The sequence below is a fragment of the Belonocnema kinseyi genome, chromosome 9 (assembly GCF_010883055.1).
Source record: "Belonocnema kinseyi isolate 2016_QV_RU_SX_M_011 chromosome 9, B_treatae_v1, whole genome shotgun sequence".
Lineage (NCBI taxonomy): Eukaryota > Metazoa > Arthropoda > Insecta > Hymenoptera > Cynipidae > Belonocnema > Belonocnema kinseyi.
In genome coordinates, this window is record NC_046665.1 from 114204177 (window position 1) to 114221579 (window position 17403).

Genomic DNA, 17403 nt, shown 5'->3' on the forward strand with positions numbered 1-17403 from the left:
AACATCAGGTTTATCATAATAGTTTGGCCAGGGGCTGAAAGTGCAGAAAGCTAAAAGCGTGCACGTTACATTGCTGATACTTTCTCATCATAAAGCCTGTCGAAGGAATTTTGATTGACAATTAATTTCTCATCAATCAAAAAAGAATGCGCCCAAGACGGATTTAGATCTGCCCATTGAAATTCCTGAGCAAAATCTCTGAATCGACAAGCCAAACGCACGACCCAGGAACTTCCCGATTGTGCTTGAATTCACGTCTCTATTACCGGATCTTTTCTTTGATCTTTGCTTTTAAGTCGTTTCATTGGTATCACTAGATCGAATTTCTTCGAATACGTACGTGGCCTAGAACGATTGATTCCAGGTTGGCTGAACAACAACCCGAACCGGTTCGTAGATTCGAACTTGGTCGCGGTTAGGAAGGGTTCCCAGTGATAAATGACTACATGGACTTGGATGAGAAAGAGGAGACTCCCTGATAGAGGCTGCAAACGTCATTAATGCCCTGGCGGTTGAAAGTCGCTAAAACAGTTTCTGATACGCTCCTGACGATAACAAGCACCAGGAAGGATCGTGCCATGTTGCATTTTCGTATCCCAGCTTGTCCAGATACTCAGACGAGCGAAAAAGAAACACGCGATCTTCAGGACCGGTTGACTGGACTTTTAATAAATTTATGAGATTGATAACTTGAAGCTAATTGAACAATTAACTACGAATTTCCAATTAGCTTCTTTAATGATAAGTTTCTCGCACCTTGAAATATTACTGGTGTAATGAAATTTGTAAATTGAGGAAGGATTTTTTTTGTCAAAAGATCATTTTAATCTTTCTTAGTGTTCCGCGTAGATGAAACCTGTTTCAAATAGTTCAGGTGTCCCTCCGTAGAATTTTTGACGAAGATAAGGTTTTGATGCTATTGTATTGTTTGTCGTTAACTGTGGCTAAGAACTAGGAAAAATGATTGTCATTATGCAAAAGATTTACGTGAGACTACGAAACACTTTTTGATGGGAGTTTGCCCATGTAAATTTGCAACAAATAAACAATATGTAAATATTGATTATAAAATTAGATAAATGAGGAAATTTGGCTGTTTAAACGACTATTCTGGGAGCTTTTCTTTAAGTTTAATTTTATTCGGTAACAGCTCAAGTTGAAGCTTTTGACATTTACGTATATGTTATATAACAAAAAATGCTGCGTTATACACTTCGTTTTTGGAAAACAATTATTGCAAAATAAGACAAAGGAAAAACTTTGGTTTTTAGACCACTATGCTGGAAGCTTTTCTTTATACTGATTTTCTTTTTGGACAGCAGAAATTGAAGCTCTGAATATAGAATTGCAATAAGAAATAAAATTGGATATATTACTGTTTTTTCATCAGTGCTGGAAGCTTTTCTTCTAGTCTTATTTTATTCGGGGTGGCTGAAATTAAAGCTGACAACATGTAAATGTTCAATAAAAAATAGATTTAGCAATATTATGTTCTTGGTTTATGGAAACCCATCTTTTTAAAATAAAAAAATATTGGGAAATTTGGTTTGTTCGACTCTGATACAGGAAGCTTTTCTTTTAGTCCGATTTTCTTCAGGGTTGGCTCAAATGGATGCTCTTGGTAGTTTTACTGACCATCTTTTTCGAATCTTTTCTTTCAGACAGATTTTCTTCTGTTAAGGCTTACATTGAATCTCTTGGCATAATGATGTTAAAATTCAAAAATTCAATTTTTTACGTGATAGCAGTCGTTTTTGGAAAACAGTGGTTAAAAGAAGAAAGAAGAGAGCATTTGGTTTTATAGACCATCATGCTCGAAGCTTTTCCTTTGGTCGAATTTTCTTCATGGATGACTTCAACTGAAACTGTTGGCATGATAATGTTAAAACTAAAAAATAAAATTTGTTACGTTTTGGTAGTCGTTTTTGGAAAAAATGGTTGAAAAATGAGAGAAATTAAGGCATTTTGGGTTTGAGGCCCCTATGCTGGAAGCTTTTCTTTTAGTTAGATTTTCTTTGAGGATGGCTTAAATTGAAGTTGTTGGCATGATGATGTTAAAAATAAAAAATAAAATTTGCTACGTTATAGCAGTTGGTATTGGAAAACAATTGTTAAAAATAAGAAAAATGAGGAAATTTTTTTTATGCCATTATGCTCGAAGCTTTTCTTTTACTCCAATTTTTTCAGGGATGACCTAGATTGAAACTGTTGAGTTGATGATGTTTAAAAATAAAAAATTATATGTGCTTTGCTATAATAATCGTTTGTAGAAAATAATTTTAAATAAATAAGAAAAATGCAGAAATTTTTTTTACCCCTTTCTTTGAAGCTTTCCTGTTGATCCAATTTGCTTCGGGGACGACTCAAATGGAAGCTCTTGGAATGCGATGATGTGAAATAAACAATAGAATTTGCTACGTTACATTACTATCTTTTAGAAAATAATGGTTGAAAAATGACAAAAACGAGAACATTTGGTTTTAAAAACCATTATGATCTAAGCTTTTCCTTTAGTTACATATTCTTGGGGATGGCTTAAATTGAAGGTGTTGGCATTAAGCTTGTGAAATAAATAATTAAATTTGCTTCGTTCCATTATTATTTTTCGGAAAACAATAGTTGAAAAATAAGAAAACTTTTTTTTTAGGCAGATTTTCTTTGAGGATGGCTTAGATTGAAGCTGTAGGCATGACAATATTAGAAATTTGGTTTTTCAACTCCTATGCTGGAAGCTTTTCTTTTTCTCCGATTTTTTCGGGAATAGATCAGATTGAAGTTGTTGGCATGCCTAATAGAACTGCGATAAGAAGTAAAACTTGTCCTCTTGTATTCTTAGTTTTTGAAAAACAATGGTTCAAAATTCGGTAATCTGGTTTTTCATACCATTATACTGGAAGCCTTTATTTTAATTTGATTTTCTTTGGGTATGACTCAAATTGAAGCTGCTGGCCTGTAGATATTGATAAAAAATATAATTTTCTATTTTATAGTGTTATTTTGTTTTGTCATCAGCGGATAAAAACTACGAAAAGCAAGACAATTGGGATTTATAGACAATAATTATTATTAAAGTTTTCTTCAATCTGGTTCTCATTTGGGGTCACTCAAACAAAAACTTGTACAAAATGGTGCTAGAGGTTTTCTTTTAGTCTGATTTCCTTTGGGAATGGTTCCGATGGACGCCCTTAGCATGTTATAGATGTAGCACCAAAAATAATTTTTGCTACATTATATCCTTTGTTTTTGGAAAACAATGGTTGAAGAATAAGAGAGATGAAGAAATTTAGTTGTCCTTACAATAACGCTAGAAGCTTTTCTTTAAGTTTGATTTCCTTCGGGGATGACTTAAATTGAAGCTGGCATGGTGATGTTGATAAAAAAATATAATTTGCTATTTTATAGTGTTTAAAATTAGGATCTATAAGCCATTATGCTGGAAGCTTTTTTTGGTCCGGTGTTTATTCGCGGGTTTCTCAAATAAAAGCTGTTGGTGCATTGATGAAGGGTCAAAATGTATTTTGTATAGGCATTTAAAAATATTGAAACCATCTCCATATTAACCAGTCTAATCCGGAACAATTAAACGTTACACAATATTTTACATTTAGATAAATCAAAATTCGAAAGAAGGAAAGAGTAGCACTAGAAATAGTTAAAACCCGAGGACTGGTTTCAAACTGGAAAGTTTGAAGTTGATTACTCAGAGAAATGTCCTATAGTGACAAGGATTTTTCTTGACGTAAATGGAATTTCCTCTCAAATTTAAGGTTGAGAGGATTTTCATTTGTCTCAACAGGAATCCTTTTGCAGCAAAAATTTTCCTTATGCCAGTAACTTCACCTAATCTTGCTACCAACTAATTCTGTTTGTGTAAAACAATATTCACGTCCTTCAAAACAAAACAGACAAGAGGACGATGCTTTTGTTTCAAGACAACTTTTCCTCTGAGTGAGAAATCCTAGTGGAAATATAGTAGCATACGATGAATGATCAGTGAAGCGATATCCCTAGCTCGGATTGACCCAAGACGATTTACATTTATGTTTCAGCATGGGAACTCGTCGTTGCACGAAGCTTCATGGCGAGGATATAGCAGGACCGTTGCTGCCCTGGCAAAGGCCCTTGGGACACAACGTGCTCCTCTGCACGCGAGAAATCTCGCCGGATTCGCGCCACTCCACCTGGCCTGCCAAAACGGACACAACCAAAGCTGTCGGGAGCTTCTTCTCGCTGGATGCAACCCCGACCTTCAGAATAACGTACGTTCATCCAACTCTTCTCTAGAAACCCCAACCCTCTCGAAACCGGTATCCGTATCCTTATGGGCTTATACCATCCTTACGTTTCAGGAACTCGAAACGTAACCATAAATAATTAGCGCTTTCGTTCGCGTACGGCAGTAAAATTCAAACCTGTTTCTCAAACGCGAAAAAGAATGCGTCTGGAATTCACACCCTATGCTTATCCAAAACTTTACGAGTTCGGAGTCGAATCCTGAAAAAAATGTTTTTGTTTTCAGTATGGAGACACTCCACTTCATACTTCAGCACGATATGGACATGCGGGTGTTACGAGGATACTCATCTCTGCTCTCTGCAGAGTCTCGGATCAAAATAAAGTAGGTGGTTTAGAATTATTCAGGACGAATTATTAACTGATAACTAGGGTGGTCCTTATTTACTTTTTTTTTAATCGCTTGTTCCCACAAGTGAATCTGGCTTGAATACCAAAAAGCCAGAGTAAATCTGAAGGTGTCTTTCTTGCTAGGACGATATTAAGTTGGTTTAAAATATCTATTATTACAAAGAGACAAACAACTATTACATTCTTGGATCATGAGGTTGCAGATCAAATTGATACCTTAAGATTTAGTCTGAAAATTCCCTCCAATTTTGAGCTAAATGAGCTCATATGAAACCAGCAATCCAGGCCAGTGTCTCTCCATCTCTTGAAAAAAAACAACTATTCAAGCTATGACCCTGACGTTTTGTATTCGCTCCATAAAATTCAAAATATGAAAAACATTTTAAATATTCTTTCCAATTCTGGAAGCTTTCTCGTTAGTCAGATCTTGTTCAGAAATGGAATTAAATGTGAGGGCGGTCCCTCTGAAACTGAGGTGGGAGATCCCTCTGAATTTTAAAAACAAACAAGTATTAATTTTTTTCGAGAATTGTACAAAAAGGAGGAGGGAATTTGAAACTTTTAATTTTTTGGACTACAGATTCCCTTTCCCATGTAGGTACCTATTTGGGTTTACATGAGGTTCACTATAAAGGGTTGCCTTTTATCTATTTAAGTATTATATTAAAAATATTAGATTGATTAGCTTGCAACAAAACTCCTAATTTATTTAGAAATTCAAACGGATTTAGTTTTAAAATTTCAAAACTGATTGATTTTTTCAAAAAATTTTGGCCGCCACTGTGGGATTTTTTCACAATTTGGAAGGTCGAAAATCAACGGTAAATGATTTAGAACAAACTGAAGTTTCTGGAGAAGTTTAGGATGATTTCGTTGAAAATTATAGTAGTAAAACATTTTTGAAAATTCGTTTGGCCGCTATCTTGTATTTTTTGAAAATTTCGGACTTCTCGCATCATCAAACGATTTCTAAAGTCAAATTTCTTTTTGGTAGTATTTCAATTATCAGTTTAAAAAATGTTTAACTGTTCTCAATAACTATAAAAGACGAAATTTTGTACCCAAATTGTTAGGAACGCTATTTTGGAAAGTTATAATTTTTCTAAATTATATATTTCAAAATAAATTTGTTAAACTTGCGACAAAAAGATTCCATTCGTCCAAAAAGAAGAATTCTTACTAAATACAGGAATTTTGAACAAAATAGTTAAAATGTTCAGTTAACAAATTATTTTTCAAGCAATAAAAGCGAATTTTCCCCAAAATGGGTAAATTTTCAATTCAATGAATTATCATCAACAACAAAATTAATTTTGAACAAAGTAATTTAACTTTCAACCAAGCAGTTGAATTTTAAAAAAAAAAAGTGAATTCTCAAGGAAAAATATTATAGTTCATATTTCAGCTATAAAAAAGATTTAGATTTTTAATCAAAAATAGTTAAGCAGCTTTAGAAAACTGTTGACTTTGAATTTTTAAGCAAAGGAGACGAATTTTTAACAGAATAGTGGAATTTTTAATTGAATAGTTAAAATTTCGAGACAAAACACAAACTTTTCAGAAAAATGTTGAATTTTCAATTAGAAAAGTAGAATTTTTAACAAAAATATTTCATTCAACCAAAAAGAATTTTTACCAAATATATGAATATTCAGCCAAATAGTTTCATTTTTAGATGAAAAATTACATTTTTAATGAAAAAATGCGAATTTTCAATAAAATAGTTTAATTTTCAATTGAAGAAATGAAGCAACCAAGCAGTTGAATTTTTAAGCAAAAAAGGTGAATTCTGAACGAAAAATATTACAGTTGAAATTTCATCATGAAAAAAGATTTAAACTTTTAATCATAAGCATTTTAATTCATACAAAGAAGACGAATTTTCAACAAAATAGATGAATCTTCAACTAAAAATAAAATCATCAAATGTTGCAGAAAACTGTTTACTTTGAATTTCAAGCAAAAAAGATAAATTTTCAAGAAAATAGTGGAATTTGTGATTAAATAGTTGAAATTTCTAAACAGAAATATGAGTTTTTTATAAAACAGTTGAATTTTCAATCATAAAAGTGGAGTTTGAAAAAAGAAGATTTCATTCAACCAAAAAAGAATTGTTACCAAATACATGAATGTCCAGCCAAATGGTTGAATTTTTAAATAAAAAATTAATTTTTAATAAAAAAGGAGAATTTTCAATAAAATAGTTAAATTATCAATTAAAGAAATGGAACTTTAAAAACAAAAAATCCTTTTTAACAAAGAAGTTTAGCTTTCAACCAAGTTGTTCAATTTTTAACCAAGAAAGGTGAATTCTAAAAGAAAAATATCCTCAACTAAAACTAAACTCACCAAATATTTAAAAAAACTGTTGAATTTGAATCCTAGCCTGAAAAGACGTTAAGAATTTCTTTTATTCTTTGATGATAATACAGATTCCTTGAAAAATGTTAATTCAGATAGTTGGAAATACTAGAGAAAAGGGCGAATTTTGCAGAAAACAGTTGAATTTTCAATAAAAAATTGGAAATTTCAACGAGATAGCCCTATCTTCTTGAATCTCAGTCTTTCTATCCAGATGAATCCACAGCTTATCCACCTCTATTCTTTTCTATTCGTTGAGCAATCTTAAATTTTGTCTATCTGTTTTAATCCCAATTTTCCTATCCAAGTGAATCCATTTCTATCTTTTTTCAAATATAAGATAGCCCTATCTTCTTGAATCACAATCTTTCTATCCAAGTGAATCCATTTCTATCTTCTTTTAAATACGAGATAGACACAAGACACAAGTGAAATCATTTGCACCGTCTATCCCTGCTGGAAGTAAATGGAGAGAGTCTCTATCCGGTTGAATCATTTTCTATCCTTAAGATTGAAATGGAAAGAACCGATGTATCCATCTTGATCCCAGATCTATCCCTTGGATCATTTTCTATCTTTCTTCCAATCTACAATCAGCTCTATTCTTCTGAATCCCAATCTTCCTATCAATGTCTATCCGCCACTTGTCCACATGTATCCTTTTCGTTCCACTCCCAATCCCTATTCCAGTGTTTCTTTCCAAATGAATCCTTCGCTTATCCACGCCAATCTTTTTCTATCCGTGAGGCAATTCAAAATCTTGTCTTTCTTTTTCAATCCCTATCTTCTTATCTCATTGTACATTTGTCTTATCTTTTCTGAAATATAAGATAGCCTTATCTTCTTGAATCTCAGTCTTTCTATCTAAATGACTTCACTGCTTATTTACCTCTATCCTTTTCTATCCGTTGGTCAATTCTAAATTTCGTCTTTATTTTTTAATTTCCATTTTTCTATCCAATCGAATACATTTCTAGCTTTTTTTAAATATAAGATAGTCCTATCATCTTGAATTCCATTCTTTCTATCTAAATAAATCCTCCACTTATTCACCTTTATCAATTTCTATTCGTTTGACAAACCAAAGTGTTGTCTATGTTTTTGATTACCTATTTTCCTATCCAAGTAAATCCATTTATATCTTTTTTTAAATATGAGATAGCTCTGTCTTCTTGAATGCTAGTCGTTCTATCCAAACGAATCCTCCGCTTATCCACGTCTATCCTTAGCGAGGCGAACTCTAGTTAACGTACATCCCTGACTTAGTACCGGCAGGTTCCCAATAGGTGGCTGACTGTAAGTCAGACACAAGTGAAATCATTTGCACCGTCTGTAACTGGAGGGTCAGTAGACGCCTTTGCAGAGTTCAAACTTCGACTAGTAAGTCATAAAGCTAGGGAATTTTGTTGTTAGGTATATAAATCCTTGCTGATTTAATACTATTTTGCGGGAGTTTGAAATTCGAAATATATTATTATTTTCGAAACTCATAAGAATGCTACATTTTTGAGTGGATTCAAATGGATGATAAAACGATAGGCCCATGGGACCACAAGGGATAGAGTCAGTGATAAAGAAAGAAACACAGTTGTAAACACCATGGATAGAAAAAGATAGACAGTTGTGACTGTAAGGGATAGAGTCAGGGATACAAAGAGATAGGTCTAAGTGGATGTAACAGATAGGTGGGGAAAGAAAAAGATATTTATACTTTTCTATCTGTTTGAATCTTTTTACCTCCAGCAGAGAGGTTCCAAAAGTGGTAAGAAATTGTTCACATGGTATATAGACAGCTCAAACTAAGGACCACCCTAATTACCAAACCCTTGATTAAACTAAAAGTATCCACTGAACAATAAAAAAAATTTCTACAGAATGGTGATACTGCTCTGCACATTGCAGCGGCAATGGGCCGACGAAAGCTGACTCGAATACTTCTGGAGGCAGGTTGCGATAGATCCCTGCGTAACAAGCAAGGCGAGACAGCAAAGGACATAGCGAGGCGAAAGAATCTAAGCGAGATTCTCGAAATCATCAGCAAAGCACGTAGCAAAAGTCGAGCTCGAAGCAAGAGTCGAGAGGAGGAGTCGACAGATAAGGTCGATGGTAAGGTGGGTGGCAAAGGTGAAAAGAAGAGAGAGAAGAATGGTAGCGGTACAAGTGGTAGCAGGGATAGCGGTTCAAAAAAGGAAAAAAAGAAGCACAAGGGGGGAAAGCAACACAAGGTCCATTTCGAGAAGGCTATGATGGGCAGGGAATGGTCTCCTTATGGCTGTCACTACTACCCCGATCCAGAGGCTTTTCCCCAACCTCGCCTCGATTCGCTACCACCAGATCCTCTTGCTCGTGGCGAACAGTATTATCTTGATCTAGCCGGCAACATCAGAAAGGGTCCAGTGGGTGTTGGATACACCTGCTATTGTGCCCCGTTCTTCAGACACATGGAAGCAAAACTCGAGAAGGATAAGGCGGAACTGAAGGCGCACATTGATCAGGCTCATGAGAGACTCGATCTCAAGGTCGCTAATTTGGAGAAAAGAACGAGGGGACAGATATCAGAGTTAACAAGATGTGTGGCTGTCGAGCGCTCAAGATGTGATGAGAGACATGCTCACCTTCATCAGAAGCTGGCGCGAGGTGGAAAAGGAAGACACAGTGAGAGGCCAGTGAGACATGTCACCATGAATGAACAGAATCCTCCAGTTCGTGCTAGATCGTTAGAGGATTTGCTGGATGAGAGACCTCATGATAGGAGCTTTGAGATCCCGGGGGAGACCCACATTCACAGAGGGAGTCTTGATGATCTGGATATTCCAGCTATTCCGAGACTCAGCAAGTCGATGAGGGATCTGCCTTCAGGGACCTCTTCGAGGCCTATTTTGAGAGTGCTTGATGTTCCTGCGAGGCTCAATGAAACTTTTGATGGTGTCATCAGAAGGGGTGACAGGTCATCTCCACTTGGAGGAGCTTCTTCGCCTTCTGTTAGTCTTAGGCAGCAGGTTTTGCAGCATCAAGTAAGTTATGAATGATAAATCCCGATTAAATTTAAGTAATTTCAGGATGTCTACTCAAATCCTGGAAGAAGATTCCCCGGATATCCCAGGGTTTTTTCCAGGTATACTTTTTTACAGTACGGAGCCATTCAAATATTTTGCATTTTTTAAAACAAATAGTTGCATTTTTACTTAAAAAAGAACCATTTTCGATAAAAAATGGAACAAGTAAATTTGCGATTACCACAGTAAGTATGTAACTAAAAAAAAAGTTTTCAACAAATCAGTTCAAATTTCCAACCAAAAAGATTAATTTTTAAACAAAAAGATTAATTTACTACCAAACAGGACGAATTTTTAATAGAGTTCAAGAATTCTTAACCAAAACTTTGAATTTTCAAATGAAAAAGAAGATTTTTATACAAAAAGATTAATTTACTATCAAAAAAGACAATTCTTCAATAAAAATCAAGAGTTCTCAAACAAAAAGTTAAAGTTTCAACTAAAAATTAAATTTTTAAATAAAAAGGATTATTTTGCTGCAGAAAAAGACGATTTTTAAATTATAGTCAAGAGTTCTCAACCAAAAATTTGAAGTTTTAAGTAAAGAAATAAATATTTTTTGACAGCAAGATTAACTTGTTGCCAAAAAAGACGAATTTTCGATAAAATTCAAGAATTCTGAAACGAAAAGTTTAATTTTTAATTAAAAAAGATGAATTCTCAACCAAAAAGTTCAATTTGCAACTAAAAACCTAGATTTTCAAACGAAAAGATCAAATCTCCACTAAAAATATAAGAATTTTTAACAAAGTTCTAAGATTCTCAACCAAAAACTTCAATTTTCAACAACAAAATATGAGTTTTTTAAACAGAAAAAATTAATTTACCACCAAACAGGACGACATTTTAATAAAATTCAAGAATTCTTAACCAAAACGTTGGATTTTTAAACAAAAAAAGAAGATTTTTATACAAAAAGATTAATTTACTATCAAAAAAGTCAATTCTTTAATAAAACTCATGAGTTCTCAAACAAAAAGTTAAAGTTTCAACTAAAAAAATAAATTTTTAAATAAAAAGGATTATTTTGCTGCAGAAAAAGATGATTTTTTAATTCTGAAACAAGAAGTTGAATTTTTAAACAAAAGGATTAATTTATTAACAAAAATGACGAATTTTTAAAAAAATTTTAGAATTCTCAACCCAAAAGTTGAATTTTGAACCAAACTAGATTATATTTCAACAAAAAACGCATTTTTAACCAAATAGTTCAATTTTAACGAAGAGTTGAATTTTTTCGTAAAAAAGAAAAATTTTCGATCATAAATAGAATAAGTAAATTTCCAATTACCAAAGTAATTATGCAACTCAAACAAAGGAGTTTTCAACCAATAACTTCAAATTTACAACCAAGAAGATTAATTTTCTATCTGAAAAAATAAATTTTTAACAAAATTTGAAGAATTCTTAACCTTGTTGAATTTTTAACTGAAAAAGAAGTTAAAAAAAAAAGATTAATTTACGACCAAAAAAAAAGGCTATAGAAACGAGCGGATTAGCTGTAAGTTGTGGATGGATGGTACTCGTACTTTGTATGAAATAGTTGTAAGAAAATTTTGTAAAAAAAATGGAAGTGTAAGCAAGTCAATTTTTTAAGGCTAGCAGGTCGAAAAATAAACGATTATCTATCTATCTAACGAATCTTTAATAAAATTTAAGAATTCTCAAACAAAAAGTTGAATTTTCAACTGAAAATAGATTTTTAAACAAAAAAATTAATTTACTTCAAAAAAAGAAGAATTTTTAATAAAATTCAAAAGTTCTTAACAAAAAGTTGAATTTTGAACTAAAAAACATGAATTTTCAAACAAAAAGATTAATTTAATACAAAAATTGATGAATTTTAAACAAAATTCTAGAATTCTCAGCCCAAAAGATGAATTTCGAACTAAACTAGATTATATTTTAACCAAAAAAATAAAAAAACGAATATTTAACCAAATAGTTCGACTTTAACAAAAAGTTAAATTTTTACTTAAAAAATAACTATTTTCGATCAAAAATGGAATAAGTAAATTTCCAATGACGAAAGTAATTTTGCAACTCAAAAAAAAGAGTTTTTAAAAAAGCAATTCAAATTTCCAACCAAAAAGATAAATTTTTAAACAAAAAGATTAGTTTTCTGCCTGAAAAAATGAATTTTTAACCAAATTTAAGAAATCTTAACCAAAAAGTTGTATTTTTTTCTAAAAAAATAAATTTTTAAACAAAAAGATAAACTTACTACAAAAAAAGAGGGATTTTCAATTAAATTTAAGAGTTCTCAATGCAAAAGCAAAGATTATTTTGAAACCAAAAGGACAAATTTTTAATCAAATTTAAGAATTCAAACCAAAAAGTTGAATTTACAACTAAAAACATACATTTTCAAACAAAAAGATCAATTCTCCACTGAAAAAAACGACTTTTTAACAAAGTTCAAGAATTCTCAACCGAAAAGTTCAATTTTCAACAAAAAATATGAATTTTTAAACAAATGAATGATTTAATACCAAAAAGGACGAATTTTTAATAAAATTTAAGATATCTCAACCAGAAAGTTGAATTTTTTCCTAAAAACATTAATTTTTTAACAAGGAGATTCATTTACTAGCGAAAAACAGGAATTTTTAATAAAATGAAAGAGTTCTCAATCAAAAAGCAAAGTTGAAGTTTGAACTAAACAAAATAAATTTCTAAACAAGAAATACTCACTTGCTTCCAAAAAGATTAATTTTTAATAAAATTCAAAAATTACGAACCCGAAATTTGAATTTGCAACTAAAAACATAAATTTACAAACAAAAAGATTAATTAACTACCAAACAGGACGAATTTTTAATAAAATTTAAGATTTCTCAAGCAAAAAGTTAAATTTTCAACTAAAAAAGAAGAATTTTTATATAAAAATATTAATTTACTAACAAAAAAGACGATTTTACAATAAAATATATGAATTTTCAGCGAAAAAATTGAATTTTTAACGAAAACAAAATTTCAACCAAATGGTTGAATTTAAAACTAAAAAATATATATTTTTATACATAAATGAAATAGTTAAAGTTTCAGATAAACAATAATAATTTTTAGCAACAAAATAACAAACAATATTTAACGAAATATTTCAATTTTCAACTAAACTGATGAATTTGCAAATATTATGATGAATGTTTGGTGGAATACTTGAATTTTCAAATAAGAAGATTAATTTTCTATAAAATCAAAAAAACTTTTTTTGAACAACATACCTGAATTTTTCACAAAATAGTGGATTTTTGAACTAAAAGAGACAAATTTTTAACCAAACAGTTAGATTTTCAACTTAGAAGTGTCAGTTTTTAAACAAAAATAAAATAGTTGAATTTTCAGTTAAAATAATTATTTTCTACCTGTAAAAGCAAATTTTCAACCAAACTGATGAATTTTCAATTGAAATTATAAATCTTCAACTGAATTAGATAAATTTTAATCCAAAAAGATTATATTTTAACTAAAGAGTATAACTCCCAAGTAGTATTATTTTCAACAAAAAAGATGAATTTTCAAACAAGAAGATTAATTTTCTATAAAATAAAAAAATTAACGATTTTTTAACAAAATACATGAATTTTCAGCAAAATAGTTAATATTTTAACTAAAGAAGACCAATTTTAAACCAAACAGTTGAATTTTTAATTTAAAAAGTTCAATTTTAACCAAAAATAACAACTTCATGTTTTTTCCAGATATAATTTTTCACAGTACGTAGCCATTTAAATATTTTGCATTGTTTAAAATAAAAAAGTGTTGTAATGTGCCTAATTAAATTTTATGTGACAGTTAATCCTGGTATTATTGAATTTTTAAACTAAGAAAGGCAAATTTTTGACAAACATGGAATAGTGAAACTAATAATTACCTACTTTTGGTTTACTATCAAATAGTTCATTTTTTGTTCACTAAATTATTGAGCTTTCAAGACAAAATGACGAATTTTGTATACAAAACAATTGAATTGCTAAATAAAAATATGAAATTTTAATTTAAAAAAGTTAATTTTATACAAAAAATTTGAATTTCCAAAAAAAATCAAAAACCCTGAACCAAAAAGTTGAATTTTCAACTAAAGTAGATTAATTTTTAAGAACAACAAGAAAACTAATTTTTAAGAAAGAAATTTTTTAATTTTTAAGAAAGTGGTTAAATTTTTGTTCAATTTTTAAATAAAAAGAATAATTCACTACCAAAAATAAGGAATTTTTAACTGAAAAGAAATTTTTAAAAAAAGATTAATTTACTATCAAAAAGTACGAATTTTTAATAAAATCCAAGAATTCTCAAACAGAGAGTTAAATTTTCAACTACAAAAGTAGATTTTCAAACAAAAAGATGAATTTGCAATCAAAAATGAAGAATTTTCGAATAAATTCAAGAATTCTGGAACCAAAAGTTGAATTTTCAACTAAAAAAGATAAATTTTTAAACCAAAAGATTAAATTAGAACCAAAAAAACCGAATCTTTAACAAAATTCAAGAGTTCTCAAACAAAAACTTAAAGGTTCAACTAAAAAATTAATTTTTAATAACAAAAATTAATTCACTGCAAAAACGACAAATTTTTAATCAAATCCACGAGTTTTTAACAAAACGCTGATTTTTCAACTAAGAAAGATGCATTTTTAAACGAAAAGAATAATTTACCATAAAAAATGATGAATTTTTAACAACATTTTCATATTATCAACCCTAACGTTGAATTTTGAATTAAACTATATTATATGTCCACAAAAAAACACGAATTTTTAACCAAATAGTTCAAATTTTGAACAAAAAAGATTAATTTTCTACCTAAAAAATTAATTTTTAACACAATTTAATGAATCAATCGAAAAAAAAGTTAAAGTGTCAACTAGAAAAAAATTTTTTTAACAGAAAAATTAATTTACTACAAAAAAGACAAGAATTTTCAAACAAAAAGTTGAATTTACCACTAAAACATAAATTTACAAACAAAAAGATTAATTTACTACCAAATAAGGCGATTTCTAATAAAATTCAAGATTTTTGAACCGACAAGTTGAATTTTCAACTAAAAAATAAGGGAGTTAATATTTAAGTCCAAATTAAAAATAAAAATTATGAAAATAAATCGAGTACATTTATACTAGTTAGCTTCAAACGATGCATAATGTAAAGTTTAAAAAAAAATTTAATTTTATAACATTGCTATTTTTAATCAGTAATTACTTTGGTAATTATTAATTAATTTATTTATTAATCCTTTATTTAATTCTCATTCTTAAAAGGGATTGTTGGTATCTACATATGACAACTATAATTGATTTGTTTTAAAATATGCATTAATGTTATTGTGCATTATTAAACATCTATTGGAAAAAACACAAGATTTTTAACAAATTACCAAGCTGCCAACTTTGAAAATTTCCGTTTCTTCAAAAAAAAATGTCAAACAACAAAGGACTTAAAAATTAAAAAGAAAAGAATTTTTCTTAAATATTGATTTAATCTTACATCATTTAAGTACGTTTAACAATCATATTTAACATCTTCATAATATTTTACTATTAGGCCTATGACATCTTCAGTTAAGGCTAATAATTTTTTTAATAATTTGATATTATTTTATTTAAATTATAAAACTAAGAAACAAAAGAATATGCTTTTGAAATTATAGTATATGCATTTGAACGAGGACGAAAGCCTTCATTTAGTTAAAATCATTTGGTTAAAAATTCAAATAATGTGTTCAAGAATTTTATTATTTGTTTAAAAATTTAATCATTTTGTTGAAAATTCGAGTGTCTGTAAGAATTTCATTATTTTGTTGCAAATTCAAGTATTGTGTTGAAAGTTTAATTATATTTTATTCAAAATTCAAGTGCAGTGAAACCCTCTAATAGCCCTCCCTTCTATAGCCCTTCCGAGAATTCATGCCGCGCAGCAGGCAGGTGTAACAGAAGATGCGCGTTGAACGCGGGATCGGTGGTTGTCACGCAGACGAGCTCTCAAGCGTGAACAAACAGAAGCAGAGCGGGCTATAATGAGTTAGTTGTCACCCACCATCAGTCCCAAAATTGCCCTTTAGAAGAGTTTCACTGTATTTTTTTCTCAATGCATATGTCCGAAATTACCCCGTGTGACGGAATGTCTTAATGGATGATTTATTGATTTGTCCCATTCAGATATCGATGTCTAATGAGTTTGAGACAAGTCCCGTCGATGATGGGAGTTCACTTCCGAAGGACATCGATGAAAATTGCGAAAACTGGAGGTCTTCACCTAAACGGAGAAGTGTGCACGAGATGATAAAACAGTTCCAGAAAGTTTCAGGAATGCATAATGGCTGGAGGGGCCAATTGGCTGGAAGCAGTGAACCAACGAGTCCTGATCACAGCCAATCTTCACAAAATCAAAGGGTTCAACCACAGGGCGGATTGACAAATGGGTGGCATGGGGAAAGTGGAGGTTTGTGTTTTGTTTAGAATTTTGAGTATGAAATAAAGGCAAATTTGGATCCCAGCAAACACATTCTGCAACTGTTCCAGATCAAAAAAGAAACTGTGCTCTATAACAGTCGTTACAAAATGGTGACAGAACATTTCTAGAACAAAAATTTAACAATGTTCTAGAACACTGTGACAAAATTGTGAACGAACTATTCTAGAACAAAAAGGTAACAATGTTCTAGAACACTGTGACAAAATTGTGACAGGACTGTTCTCGAACTATGTGACAGCACTGTTCTATAAGAGTTACAAAGGAACTGTTCTAGAACAAACTGATCACAGACGTTCTATAATATTTGTTTCAAGTTATTCTAGAACTGTGTCGTAATAGTGTTACATTGAAGTTCTAGAACCCTGTTACAAGTGTGTTCTGGAACGAATCAGGAACAAAGATTAGTTCATTTAGACTATGGTCGAGCTGACACTTGCGAATATCCCTAATGTGGATATCTCGGACGTATAATTTTTGTTAGTCGGGACTGCATACGCGCTATCCCGGATCAAAATATATCCATGGGGATATCAAAATTTCCGTCTCGCTGGATATTCCGACAAGTTATCCCTGGAGTAACCCGGTACATAAATGGGGTCTAATCAATTATCCCGGGATATCCTATTGCTGTAAGGGGTACATTGATAAATATCAGTTCTAGAACTGGTATAGAACTGTTATAGAATTGTCCTATATTTTTTACAACGCAGAGTACCAAAGTTCTAGAATTATTCTAGAAATGCTACAGATTGGTTGCCACAGTGTTCTAGATCTGTTAAAGATTTGTTATACAACATTTTAAATTAAGTTCTAGAATTGTTCTAGAAGTATTAAAGAACGGTTGTCACAGCGTTCTAGATCTGTT

The 17403-nt window shown here is 30.8% G+C and overlaps 1 protein-coding gene and 1 pseudogene across 1 annotated transcript in view; both read left to right on the forward strand.

The window, feature by feature from the left end:
* Nucleotides 1-17403, forward strand: part of LOC117180699 (ankyrin repeat domain-containing protein 6) — a 451003-nt gene that overhangs the window by 424167 nt on the left and 9433 nt on the right. The window contains exons 5-8 of the mRNA XM_033373189.1: nucleotides 4050-4259; nucleotides 4520-4618; nucleotides 8880-10019; nucleotides 16223-16505. Of these exons, the coding sequence (XP_033229080.1) occupies nucleotides 4050-4259; nucleotides 4520-4618; nucleotides 8880-10019; nucleotides 16223-16505 (1732 nt within the window). The remainder of the gene's footprint in view (nucleotides 1-4049; nucleotides 4260-4519; nucleotides 4619-8879; nucleotides 10020-16222; nucleotides 16506-17403) is intronic.
* On the forward strand, nucleotides 16904-17045 carry LOC117180958 (annotated as a pseudogene).